The 14,445-nt window shown below is 43.9% G+C and overlaps 1 protein-coding gene across 1 annotated transcript in view; it reads left to right on the forward strand.

Moving 5' to 3' along the window:
- ETV5 (ETS variant transcription factor 5) overlaps positions 1 to 14,445 on the forward strand; it is a 70,483-nt gene that overhangs the window by 28,272 nt on the left and 27,766 nt on the right. The window contains exons 6-7 of the mRNA XM_004713420.3: positions 779 to 908; positions 2,051 to 2,338. Of these exons, the coding sequence (XP_004713477.1) occupies positions 779 to 908; positions 2,051 to 2,338 (418 nt within the window). The remainder of the gene's footprint in view (positions 1 to 778; positions 909 to 2,050; positions 2,339 to 14,445) is intronic.

The raw sequence follows: 14,445 nt of genomic DNA on the forward strand, positions 1-14,445 counted from the left end.
CCTCATATATAAATATATTTACATAACGTACATGCTTTTATTTAGACCTCTATGTATGCCCTTTGCCTCCTAGCTCTTTCCTCTATTTCCTTTGACTTTCCTCTTGTCCCACTATCATGCTCAGTCTTCATTTGGGTTTTAGTTACATTACCCTTGATCACGCCCTACAGGCCTCCTATACCCTCCTCACCACCGATTTGGATCACTTGTTCCCTTGTCCCTGGGTTCGTTAACATCACTACCTTTCCCCCCACCTCGCCCTCTCCCATGTCCCCCTGGAACTGTCGGTCCTGTTGTTTTCTCCTCTAGATTTCAAATTAAACATTTTTAACTCAGATCTGACGTCTGGAATTACATGAAGAAGTATTTTACAGAACTTCATGTTTAATTTGTAAATGTGCCTCTAAATAAGACGTATCTTGATGAGCAGCTCTACATCAGTGATGCTACTGATCAACATATTTTGTATTATATTGTTCTATTTTGGAAACAGAATTCTTCAGGTCTGCAACCCCTGGTATTCCACCTCACTCCCATCTTTTAAAAGAACCATCACCAGCAGAATTTTTGAGGACATTAGAGACATTTTTAAGGAAAACGTACCTGGGACCAAGGGAAGACTTGACTGATTCAAAGCCTAGCCAACGATTTCTAGCTTCAAAGTCCTTTTGTTGGAAGTGTTTTTCCTCTGGTCCTTGTCTTGACTGACAGGATGCAGAAGGAAGTTGTGTTCCCCATTCACCCCGCTGTTTCTGCCTCCGCCCTCTTCTACTTTCAGTGGTGCTTCATGCCCCGCCCCCAACCAAGATCAAACGGGAACTGCACAGCCCCTCCTCAGAGCTCTCTTCCTGCAGCCATGAGCAGGCCCTTGGTGCTAACTACGGAGAAAAGTGCCTCTACAACTATTGGTAAGTGGACTCCGCCGGCCTTGGAAGCCTCTGGAGGGTAACCATCATGCAAACCGTCACGGTAAGTACCCGGCCGGCAGACCAAAATCAAAACTCCTTACCATGGAGTCGATGGCCACAGGCACCTTATAGGACAGACTAGAACTGCCCCTGTGAGTTGCCAAGACTGTAGCTCTTTAAGGGAGTAGATTGCCTCATCGTACTGGTGGTGGCTTCAAACTGCTGACCTTGTGGTCATCAGCCCGATGCGTGATGACTGTGTCACCAGAGCTCCTCCTCCAGCAAACACTAGGTGGTTAAACATTTCTGTCTTTCTGTTGGAACAACTTAGCCCTCCAGGTATAGCTCCAGCCACTTGGAGTCCGGGTGCCGCCTGGAGCCCCAGACCTGGGAAAGCTTGGCAGCTCTGTGGGTCCTGAGCCCTCAGAAACCAGGGGCCTCAACTCTTTGGAGACTTGATCTGTAGCTTCCAGGGAGGGGGGTGTCTATTTCTGCGTGCCTGTCATATGTTAATGTGAACTTTAAGCACCAAAGAGGTAATCTGCAAATCAGAATATATGAGAAAGCCCTGATGTGCATGCCCTTTACTTAAGACTATCTAGGCCCCAGGAATGCAGCTTTAATTTCAAACTGGTCTTTTGCTCGGGAAGATAAACAGAAGGTGTCTCTCAAAGGGAGAGGGGAGAAGAGTTGTTCATTCACGGGATGTGATGGCAGAAGTGTACCCTTCCACAGATGCTGACTAATGCCTGGGGAGGGGCGGCAGGAGCCCTGGGAGATGGGGGGCAGAGTCCAGCCGCCTCCAGAACGGAGGTTCTCTCCTCACCCTCCCACCCCTGCGCAGTGCGCGCACACAGAGAATTCTTTTAGAAAGAGGGGGAAAAAGGAAACCGGAAGCAGAGGCTAAAATTATCTTAGGGAGAAAAAAATCACTAGAAGTGTTAAACAAGTCCCCGTGATGTGACGCAGTGGGTTTGTCACTTTTCGGAGGTACAAATATTCCCTCGGGCCGCTAGCGATTTAACTATGTTAATGCTGTCATTTCCTGGCAACAATGGGCTGCAAACTAGGTTGCTGGACCTGGTAACCATGCTAATGCTTTGATTGCTGCTTAATGGCTTCTTCTCTTTTTCTGTTTACAGTGCCTATGATCGGAAGCCTCCCTCTGGGTTCAAGCCATTAACCCCCCCCACCACACCCCTGTCACCCACTCACCAGAATTCCCTGCTTCCCCCACCTCAGGCAACTCTGCCCACCTCAACACATGCCCCTGCCACCGTCCCAGTACAAGGTGTGGGGCCTGCCCCCGCCCCTCATTCGCTTCAAGAACCCGGACCACAGCAGCAGACCTTTGCCGTCCCCCGACCACTGCATCAGTCCATGCAGATGCCAAAGATGTTGGCTGAAAACCAGTATCCCTCAGAACTGAGGTGGGTGCTGATCTGGACTTCCCGAATGGCCTCCTCCTCTCCCTTCTCTCATTGGAAGGGGTAAGGAGTGTAGTCATTTTTGTTTGGTTATTGTTCAGTGCTGCTGAATCGGCTCTGACTCATAGTAATCCTTTGTACAACAGAACAAAACACCACAATTGTTATGTTTGAGCCCATTGTTGCAGCCGCCCTGTCAAACTATCTTACTGAGGATCTGTCTCCTCTGGGCTGCCCCTCTGCTTTACCAAGCACGATACCCTACTCTAGGAATTGGCCCCTCCTAAAAACATGTCCAAAGGGTGTGAGGCAAGGTTCGCCATCCTTGCTTCTAGGGAGCATTCTGGCTACACTTCTTCCAAGACAGATTGTTCCTTCTGGCAGCCCGCCATACTTTGAATCTTCTCTATGAACATCATACTTCCAATGGATCGATTCCTCGCTGGTTTTCCCAATTCGCGGTTCTGTGTTCACATGCATGAGTCCATTGAACACACCAAGGCTTGAGTCTGCAAAGTGGCATCTTTGCCTTTTAACATCTTAACAATAATATTTACCAGACCCATTGCCTTAACGTTAAGCTCACCTCATAGCAATCCTATAGGACCGGGTAGAACTGACTTCTTGGGGATTCCAAGGTGGCAAGCCTTACTGAAGCACACTGCCACACCTTTCTCCAGTGGAATGGCTGGTGCATTCTGACTGCCAACCTTTTGGGTCAGCGGTCCATTGCTTATCTCATCTACCAGAGGCCTATAAAGTTCTCATTCCATTGAGGCTTCTTATGCGGTAAGGCTAATAATATGAATAATGTGGCCTCTTTATATACCACCCTGTTGCTGAGGTACTGTGAATGGTTTATGGACATTACAACATCCTTATGAAGCAGGTAAGGGAGAGGTAATTAGTTCTATCCTCCCACCATTAGCCCTTAAAGATCGACTTGCCCAGGAGACATCATCTCCTTGAGCTTTGGCAAGGGCAGGCTTCCCGGCCCTGACTGGATGCTGACTGCCTGCTAGAATTGGACCTTGGTTTTTGCTGCTCGTAATTACTTTATTACCATTTTACTTTTCTATTAGGGGAGAATGCCAAGTTAAAGCAAGTGTTATTGCTCATCTGATCGTAACACATTTTAACAGGAGAAGATTAGCTAAGGACCTTGCGTGTAATTATCTCCTTTTCGATAGCAATCTCCTGGTTACATTCCAGAGAGTTGTCGACATCCCTACTGTGAATGTCATGGCCTGGGAGTAACTGACTCAGTCACTCATTCACCCAAGTTGTAAAGGATTAGCCCTTCTCTGCAAACGTCGAACTTGACCTCCTACATCCCGGCTTTCCAGGTCTTCTTCCAAGTTTTCTGGGGGTCATTTTGGATGCTTATGGTCTTCCTTCATATAAGATGTTCTGGAGCCTGGTTTTGTTTTACTTTTAAATCTCTGGAATGAGTCAAGACCGTTGGCAGTAAGCTGTGATGTTCTGTCAGTGATGTTACCAAGGGGCTGTGGGCCGCAAGAGGATGACTTGTATTTGCTTGCTTGCTCTGCGCAGGGTGGGTGTAAGGAAGTGGGAGGATATGAATGTACCTTTCCGGGCTGGGTTCAACTTGAGTGCCCACCAGTATTTACTTGAAAATTGCTGTATTTCTAGATGAATTCCAAAAAAGAGTGAGCACCTTTCCCTGGTTCTGCACCCCTTCCTACTTCGCTGAGAGAGAAAAAGTCACCATAAAAAAAGGTCACTTGACCAGAGTTATTTCACAACAAAGACCATGAATACCATTGCTGGCTCACTCGTTGGGTTCCATCCTGATGTGGACATTTGTTTGGGTTTGTTTGTTTTTTTTGAGTGGGGGGTTGGGTACAAAGTTTGTTTTGTTTTCAGTTGGCAACTAATTCAAGTGATAAACAACAATACTCCGCAGACTAAACAAAAATCTCTGTGGGTGAGCTCATTCATTACGCCCGCCAGTTTTTGAACTCTGGTCTAGATGCCATTTTCATTTCAACGGTGTTTTTTTGGTTTGTTTTAATTCTTTAAACGGCGTTAATTCGAGAACAGGTGAGGGTATATAGCTAGTATTTGAAATACTTAGCAAACTTGGTGTTTCATAGCTCATGTGCAAAGGAAAGTCATTTCCCGTTCCAACCCTTCTGCTCGCATTTCTCCCACAATCCTTGTTTCTGATCCAGGGGGCTTGTGGAAACATATTATGTTGACAGTTGAGTGAGTCGGGAGAAAAATGCTGCACTTACTTATCCTCCCATAGCCTTGGCAGACGGCATTGCCTTGGTATACATAAGTGAAGCGGGTTTGTCTCCGGGCTTCCAGCCTCCCTGTGAGAGAATAAAGTTTGGATTTCTGAATATTCATGAGGAAATAGAACCAAAAATAATGGACGTCCCCCCACAGACTTTGTGAAGTCCCCTTGTCTGAATGGTCTGCTCTTAGGTGTCCAAAGATGGAGAAGCCAGAACCAGAAAGTAGATTTGGGGGTCCGGGGGTTTGCCTCTCCCTAAAGTTGCCTTTACACTCTGTATTTAAGAATGATGGGTCTAAAAATGATGACTTCCTAGAAACGGGAGCAATACTTGAGAGCCTGGAGGTGGAGGGGGACTTAATCTGTAGGCCCCTGAGTTGATCACATCACAACCACCGGGTCTCTCAGATCACTGTGTTTGAGTGTCTGGTCTCAAACTTAAGAGAGTATGAGTGAGCCGCCCCCCCACCCCCCTTGCAGGGACTTAGGAAAATACAGATTTCCACATTCTGTCCCAGAAATTTAGATGCTCGGTCTGGGGCAAAGCCTGGATATATTTTCTTCATGTTGAGAAGTCATAGCCAGTTATTTCTTCAACCCCTTCCCTATTCCAGCCTACTTCAAAACCAACTGCCTACCAAACAAAATATTTTTCAGGTTAGAAAGTAGTCTTTTTTTAAAAAATTATTTTATTGGGGGCTCGTACAATTCTCATCGCAATCCATACATACATCCATTGTGTCAAGCACATATGCACATTCGTTGCCCTCATCATTCTCAAAACATTCGCCTCCCACTCTAGCCCCTAACATCAGTTGTTCATTTTCTCCCTCCCTCCCCACTCCCCACTCCCCCATGAACCCTCCATAGATCATAAATTATTATAGTTTTGTCATAAGTTAACCCTGTCTGATGTTTCCCTCTGCCCTCCCCTCTGCTGTCCATCCCCCAGGGAGGAGCAATACTCAGATTCTTGTAGTTGCTTCCCCCTTTCTACCCCACATTCCCTTCACCCTCCAGGCATCGCCCCTCTCACCGCTGGTCCTGAAGGAGCCATCTATACTGGATTCCCTGTGTTTCCAGTTGCTATCTATACCAATGTACATTCTCCGGTCCAGCCAGATTTGTAAGGTAGAATTGGGATCATGATAGTGGAGGGGGGGGGGGGGTAGAGCATTAAAGAACTAGAGGAAAGTTCTATGTTTCATCATTGCTACCCTGTACACTGATTGGCTCATCTCCTCCCCACAACCCCTCAGTAAGGGTCACACATGCTCTTGTGCTTCTTCCATGTAGAAAGTAGTCTTATTTGAGGCTTTTAATAGTTGTTGACCAAAGCAGAGTAGAAAATTTCAACTTACAGATAAGAGAATCATGCCTCAAAGCAGCTAAGGGACTGCCTCAAAGTCATATAGCCAATACAGAAATCCTGCATTCAGAGACCAACAGCGAAACTTAGAACTGAACCATTTGTTGTGCAATTTGGGGGTTAGGGTGGGGGTGTGTGATTTACTAATGTCTGCTACACGCTAAATAAATGACTTTCAGAAATCTGTCTCAACTTTAGCACAGACCAAAACTTTCCCCACTATTAACCATGGTGGTGGTGGTGTGAGGTTAAGGTGACCAGATTTTAACATTGGTAAAGGGGGACACCATTGATAAAACTCATATCCTGGCGAAATAGCCACATGGCAGCCAGAAACCGTATACCCTAGCTTGTCATGCATTCTTTCCAAAAATCGGGACTTTTTAAAAACGCCGGGGGACACGGGAAAATTTGTTAAAAATCGGGACTGTCCCGGTCTGGTCACCTTATGTGAGGTACACTTAGGCTGCTAATGGCAAGGTCAGCAGTTCAAAACCACCAACTGCTCCGGGGGTGAAAGATGAGGCAGGCTTTCTAGGCCCATAAAGATTTAGAATCTTGGAAGCCCTCAGGGGCAGTTCTACTCTGTCCTTTGGGTCACTCTGAGTTAGAATCACCTCCACGGCCGTGTGTGTGTGTGTGTGTGTGTGTGTGTGTGTGTGTGTGTGTGTGTACAGTCTTACTGAATATATATATCACTGTCTACACTCATCGCATAGCACACGGCTCTTCTTTGCTGACAGGCGCCTTATCTCTTCTGTTGAATACAGTAAGTTTTTGAGGATTAAAAAACACCACCATCGAGGTCTCTTTCTTTAAACTACCTTTAGCAGATTATCAGTTCACATTTGTTGATAGTTTTCTAGCTTACACTTCAAGCAATGAAAATATCATCTAGTCAAAAGCATATTATTCCTATTTTATATGATCTTTAGGTAATTCTTCACAACTCCAAATTTATTTTTAGAAGATAAATGCTATGCTTGAAAGCAGTGGTTTATAGTGTAGATTGCTCTCCCCCAAGGAGGCGGGGCAGGGGCTGTGAAGCATGTAATTTGGCATGTTCAGCCGTGTTCCGTTGCCCCTGGAAGAGGAAGGCTTTTCATTCTGCCATCCAGATCCTGAGTGTGTGTACCTGTGCTGTTGGAAGTGTTTACAGGTGTTGGGTAGAGAAACCTAGGAGATAATTCCAGTCGTAGGCCCACCCTACTGGCTATATGTACTTTTGTCTTTCCTTATTACCATTTCTCAGTATATCTCAAATTAAGAGAGGTCCCACGGAGGGCCCCAAATTCAACCGAAGAAGCTCCCCAAAGTCATTTAGCATCTTAAGAATTTGGGGAGGTGCTGCTCTCTTAGTTGGCACGCATTAAAAGAAGCAAAAGCTAATGAAAACAGGACAAAATTTAAGGAAATAGTCTTGTTTGTGGGAAATCTTGATGATCCTGAAGGGCATCCGTATTGTAGTGAGCTCCTGGGTGGTCTCTGTACTTGGTGTCATCAAGCCAGGGTGAGTTAGGCATGCTTTCTTCTGAGGGGAAATCGCCTAGTCTGCTTGAGAATGTGTTCTCCCTGAGTGCCCACGATCCAGATTTCAAAGCCTAAGTTCTCTGGGATTTTGATTTATAGGAAAGTGCTCATTTCTCGAGATCTAGATAAATTGAGAGATTTGGTATTCTTGGATTTTTGCATTCTTTCCACTTCCTCTCGTAAAGCCTGCCCCTATTAAATGGCTGTGTTTGTCCTTCACATTTTGTCATGTTCAGAACTTGACTGTGAGTCACATTTGTAGCCTGGCCAGGAGTGAAATGAATGTTTGAGGCATGTGCTCTCCACGCACCTCTGTTCCGAGCACATTTTGGACGGCAGCACAAATTTAGGGTGGGTTCTGAAACAGTGTCATAGGTACTTCATGGAGCCATCTTGGATGAGTCAGTAATACACAGTTGACCCTCCGAATCTGTGGTTCCACATCTACCTATACCTAAATCTCGAAAGTATTTCAGGTGGGGATTAATGTTGAAAGTGCTATTTACAGTGTTTCCATTGTATTAGGCATTGTAAGTACCAGTAATCTAGAGATGATTTAAAATATGTGATAGTTATATGCAAACACTTGACCTTTTTAAATGAGGGACTAGATCATCCAGGGATTTGGATGACAGTAGGGGTCCTGGAGCTAATGACACACGCAGACTCGCTTGTGTGTATACCCGCGCAATACACACACACACACACACACACACACACACACACTATGCTTCTGATGGCTCGAGTGGGAGTTGGCTGCGCTTGGCTGTTGTTTTTAAGCTCTAGGTCTTAAGAGGGCTTGTTTTCAGCATTTCTTCACTTTACTGTAAGTTCTGTGACCTCTTTTCAAGTTAATGGAAGTTTCCTTTTATCACCGGTTTACTAAGAGTTTTTAAAGTGAGTGGATGCTGAATTTTATCACCTTTTCTCTCTGTTGAAACAATCGGATGATTTTTGCTCCTTAAGTCTGTAAACTGTGAATTACTTATATAAAACCCACCTTATATTCTTATGATAAGCTCAGCTTGACCATCTGTGACCTTTTTGTGCATGCTAACTTAGTTTTGCAATATATAATTAGGACTGATCTTTGCATGTGTACTCGTGACTTGGAATACACTCACTTCTCATTTAATTGGGCAAAAATAGAGGATGACCACATCACATCACAAAGTGGAGGATGACCACATCATTCCGGAACCAAATCTCACTGTTCCCTAACTACCTTATAACCATGGCCCAACCAAGTTGGCACATCACCATAACCATCACAGCCGGTGTTACTCTTGCCTCATACCCGGGTGCTGGCTGCCCTGGGACGTGCTGTTAACGTGTGCAACAGTCAGTAGATGTTTTTACTACTTTCATAAATGCAAAAAAGAGTCTGTTAATGAGAGCCGCTGAATGAGAAGTGCTATTCATAATGGTTCTCTTTTTGTAAATGTAGGTTTTAGCATTGAGTGAGCACACGAAGTGAGTGTAGAGTGGTCCTTCATTTTCTTTATTCTGATACAATATATGGCAGATTTGAATTCCTTGCAAGTATGGAAGAATTCACCAGTAAAATCAGTCAGGGCCTGGTATTTTCTTTGGGGATATCTGTTATTGAGTGGATTTTATTTTTTTATTATTATCTTTTTTAATCATTTTCTTAGGGTCTCATACAACTCTTATCACAACCCATACATACATCAATTGTGTAAAGCACATTTGTACATTCATTGCCCTCATCATTCTCAAAACATTTGCTCTCCACTTAATCCTCTGGCATCAGCTCCTCATTTTCCCCCCTCTGTCCCTGCTCCCCCCTCCCTCATGAGCCCTTGATAATTTATAAATTATTATTTTGTCATATCTTGCCCTGCCCGACGTCTCCCTTCACACACTTTTCTGTTGTCCGTGTCCCAGGGAGGAAGTCACGTGTAGATCCTTGTCATCAGTTCCCCGTTTCCAACCCACCCTCCCTCCACCCTCCCAGTATTGCCACTCACACCACTACTGGTCCTGAAAGGATCATCATAAACTATCTTCTTGGAATTTGTCCATTTTTGTGTGTAAATTTTAAAATTAATTGGCATACGCAAATCATAGATATTTTTTAATCTGTACATTAAAATTTTTCCAATTATTTATTTGGACTTTTATTTTCTCTTTAAGTCTTGCCAGACCATTTTGTCTTTTTAGCTATATTCCACAAAATCTTTTCATCATCAGAGTACTATGTGTGTAGAGCTACTACTTTCCCATTATGTATTCTGGGGACATGTCATATGCATATTGGCTCTTCAGAAATCAGACATCTAGACATTGAAAAGAAATTCTTTTTGTTCTTCACCCTGAATGTTTTATCGCGGCTTATCTAAGCAGTGCTGCCTGGTCACACACAACCTTGGGAGTTGTCTCAGAGCCCACTGATGTGTTTTCAGAGCAGTGTTTGAATTTTGCTCTGTCACCGTGTCTGGGTAATACAGCAGGAATAAACGTGTTACAGTTGGAGGCACACTGTCACCTGCGTAAATCAGCATCTTACTGAGAAACAAGAATGGCGGACAACCAGCCGGCCTTTCATTTCTGTGTGTGTGTGTGTCCCATTTTCTTAATGTTTCCCTGGTATTTGCATATCTTCTAGTGTATGTGTGTTGGAGAGAGAAGATGTGGGGAAGTTGATTGTGGTGTTTGGATCTATCGAGACGTGCCAGTAAGCCGGACTCAACTACATCTTACATAATCGTTACAACAAACCTTCAGGGTAGGCATGTTGGTGGTCCTCGTTCTACCAAGGAGGAAACTGAGTCTGAGAGCATTTATGTCAGGGGCACAAAGCCCCAGCGCTAGTAAAGGTCCCCTTTGTTATCCTGATCCTCCAAACCATGCAGTGCTGAGCAAGCCTGGCGACAGTGCTCTCCAGCCGCGGCCCGAAGGCCTGTGAGCTTCAGGCCCCCTTAGCGTTAGGCGTGGCGGAGGGGCTGGAGGGTGGGGGCTGGGTCCCAGGTGCAAGGCCCCTTTTCGGAAGAGGCATCGCAGGCTCACTCTGGTTACAGTCGGGAAGGTGAGAGGAGCAGCCAGCGGAAGTGGATGATGGGCCTGTCAGCTGCAGAGGCTCGAGTTACAGAACTAAGTGGTTCGTGCCATCTCCGAGCTGATTTATGGAGGTCACCTTTGACAGTGGCGGAGAGAAAACGGAGGAGGATGTGTGCCTTGCTACTGTTCCAAGTACTTTATAAAACGTAAGGCCTTCCAGAAAATTCTCTGCCCACTGCTTCAGACTTTTCTGCAGGTTTGCAGCCTGCTTACAGAGCCCTGGTGTTAGACTGCTGACTGAAAGGTTAGCGTTTCAAACCCACCGGGTGCCGTGAGGGAGAAATAGGAGGCCGCCTGCTCATGAAGATGGAGTCACAAAAATCCTGTATCAGATCGAGATGGTCAGATTTGACTGAGTGGCAGTAGAAAAGAAGTAAAAACTGGTGCCCATGTTCTCAATGTCAATCTAGTCTTGTTTCAAATGTACCAGAGTCTTCTTCAAACACCAGTGGAAGATTACCTTAAATAACAGCAACCTTGAACTTGGCATTCATGCTGAGGTTACACCATCATATAAGACTCTCGACCTAAGGAAGCTTGGATAGTTTATGACGCTTTTTTAAGATGTTGGCTGGGATGATTCTGATACTTTGTTGTCCGGTATAAAACAATCAGTATCTGTTATGGATTCGAATAAATGACAGCCACTACTATAATGTCTTGATAATTTAGAAGAGTTTTTAGTCTAACTGGACTGCCAGAATCTAAAATCGATTCTTTGATTGCAGTCCCAAGTCCAAATTTCAGTCCATCTTTAAGGCCATAAAACTCATTTATCATCTGTTTAGGGTTCAAGCAAGCATGAACAGAAGCAGAAAGCAAAATTAATGGATTAATTGTAACTTCAAGACGAGTAAGCATGCATTATAAGGTTCATTTCTTTCTTTTTTTTTTTTCTTTTCTTTTCTTTTTTATTTATTTATTTATTTATTTTTAACATTTTATTAGGGGCTCATACAACTGTTATCCCAATCCATACACACATCAATTGGGTAAAGCGCATTTGTACATCGTTTCTCAAAACATTTTCTCTCCATTTAAACCCCCGACATTAGGTCCTCATTTTTCCCCTCCCTCCCCGCTCCCCCCAAGGTTCATTTCTTATCGTAAAAGAAACAATACCAAAATTGATGATTACATCCTGGTCACCCTAACAAAACTATATTGTCACACCTGGCTATCGTGACAAGATTAACTACACCATTCAGATTGCAACATCCAAGGGAACAATACTGAATCAGAACAAATGCTATATTGAAGAATAGTCTAAACTAATTGTGGTGTCCAGAACCTGGGAACATGGGAGTACATTCTAAAATTAATCACGAGCAGAGACTTTCCCACCAGGGGAGGGAGAACAGGCAGGTCAACTAGCAGCCAACTTTCTGAGATGGGAGGGAGGAACGGGCAAGTTACTTAGCAGCTGACACAAATGGAGCTTCTTTTGCTAGTCTGCCTCATATGTGCAAAATTGTTCAGTTACAAAATGATCTTAAGGTGCTGCTTTTGGTAATAAAGCCACAGAACATGCCACCACCCCACCTCTGATTTGAGACAGTATTTTATCTGCACACAACATCTCTTCAGTTGAAGATTTTAAATCTTGACGTTCTAGAGATCTGTTGGCCACCTGTTGGCACAGATTGATTCAAATCAAGTTAAAATTGCTTGTTTAGAACTACTAATAGGATCCAAGCTAAAAGGAGAGAGTAAGCTTGTAGTAGTATACGAGATTGCTGGCTATTGAAACTCACTGAAACGAGTTGTTCAAGATCCTTGGTTTTTCCGGGCTCCTGTTCCCTACCTCAGGTGCTGTGTCCACACATGCTTTGCTTTACACACATACGTTAGGGCACTCGAATCTCTCCTGAATTCAGACCTTAAAGTCTTGGAGAGTCGCTAATCTTGAACCTCCACATCCACTGTTCTAGTCTACCCCACAGTCTACTGAGAAGTGCAGTCTTTATCTGCAGGTCTCAGCTGTGGCAGGGACCACGCCTTAGAGACATGATCCCATTTCCTTACTGCGATGTGATTTGGAAGACTACATGGTGCTCTGGTGTTACCTAAAGCGTCTCCGTCATTCCCTTTGAGTGGTGTCCCCTGAGCCTTTCTCTTCTGCCTGTCCAACGGAAAGGGCAGTTGGACTGTCTGACAGCTGAAAAACATGAGTGACACTCAAGTGATTGACAAAAAAGCTTTCCTTGGCATGCTATAAAAATAATACACAGCCATTATTTAACTGAAAGTGTACAAAAAAGAGAAAATCGCCTACAATCGGAGCCACTCAAAGATAAGCAGGTTAACATTTAGGCATACATCTTGCCAGCATTTGTATGCTGCTTTTAACTATTTTTCTTTTTTGCCCCAAATTAATGTTCTTTATGCTCTTAGGCAGCCTGCCTTGTTTTTCATGGATGGAAAATTCCTTATATATTCATATATGAGGAGGCTTCCAAAAGTCTGTGGGAAAGTTCCACATCTTTGTGTTTGTTCTTTAACTTTTTATTGTGAATTGGATGAAGGTTTACAGAGCGGATCGTCACTTTTACACTCATGTTCCCACTGCTTTTTGAAGCCTCCTGGTCATTGTGTTGACTGATTGTTGTCAACTATGTGTCTGTATCACAATGTACCTTACCAAGTTCCCTTGTCACACATTTGGGTTGGTTGCCACGGCTATACGCAGCTCTCACCACATCCAGGATTTAAGAGTGTTTTATGGACCAAGCACAGAATGATATCACATTATCCAGCGGGGCGGGGTGGGTGGGATTTACTTTGCACTTAACTGATTATTAATGAAGTTACACTTGATGTTTCTTGGTTTATGACCATTGATACTTTTTTAGTGACTTTCGTATTTATGCCTCTTACCTAATTTTTCCTATTGGAATGATAATTTTTACTTATTTTGTAGGAGCTCTTTATTTCAGCAATACTACTTGTGTATGTGGCTGTATTTGTTAGCTTTAAACATTTTTTTTAAATTAACTGTTAGAGGGTGTTTCTCCAGCTTGTGGGTTTTCTTTTGGTTTTGTTTCTGTTTGTTTTGTTTATTTTACACTGAAACATTTAATGTCTAGTCATAAAAAGGGATGGAATCCTGATATATGCCGCAATGTGGACAAGCCTTGGAAACGTTACGCTCAATAAAAGGAGACACACAAACACACCCACGAGCATAGCTTGTTTGGTTTCATTTGTAAGTCCAGAAGAGGTAGATCCACGGCCGGGGTGTGTTCACAAGGATCCTGTATGCAACAGAAGAAATGCTGCCTGGGCCTGCCACAGCCTCACAATCACTGCTATGTTTGATCCTATGGCTGCAGCCATGGACAGCACCACCAGAACTTTTCCAGGGACTAGAATAGTATGTCCCAAACCTGGTCATCGTCGAAGTGGCCAGGCATCAGTTGACTGTGAACAGTAGTGGGATGGACAGAAATTAGGAGAGTGGGCCCTTTGAAGGTAGCTGAGCAATTTCAGAGACAGAATGGTTACCATTAGCAGTTTTCCATGTGCTGTAGTGGTGGTTTTTCACGTTTATGTGGCAAGTTAATCGTCTTGCTCAGTGCTATTGCTCTGCCAATGCTTGCGCAGCATTTCCCTCACACTAAGATTTTGGACGTTGCGTTATAGGTTTACTTATGCCAGCATTAGTTTTACGTTTACATTTTTAATTCATAAGACATTTGGACTTGTGGTATAAAATGGAGGGTCTACCACTTTCTTCCCACTGATTTGAAAAGCAAGCCTTGCATTGAATTCTGGAATATTCTTGCCAGGTTTTGACTTTCGATTCAATTCCTTGGATCTTTCTATCTTTCGTTTCCTCTATATGGTTTCAGGTATTTATAAACGTAT

The sequence above is a fragment of the Echinops telfairi genome, unplaced genomic scaffold (genome assembly GCF_000313985.2).
Source record: "Echinops telfairi isolate 266 unplaced genomic scaffold, ASM31398v2 ScPeMD7_7407;HRSCAF=8445, whole genome shotgun sequence".
Taxonomy (NCBI): domain Eukaryota; kingdom Metazoa; phylum Chordata; class Mammalia; order Afrosoricida; family Tenrecidae; genus Echinops; species Echinops telfairi.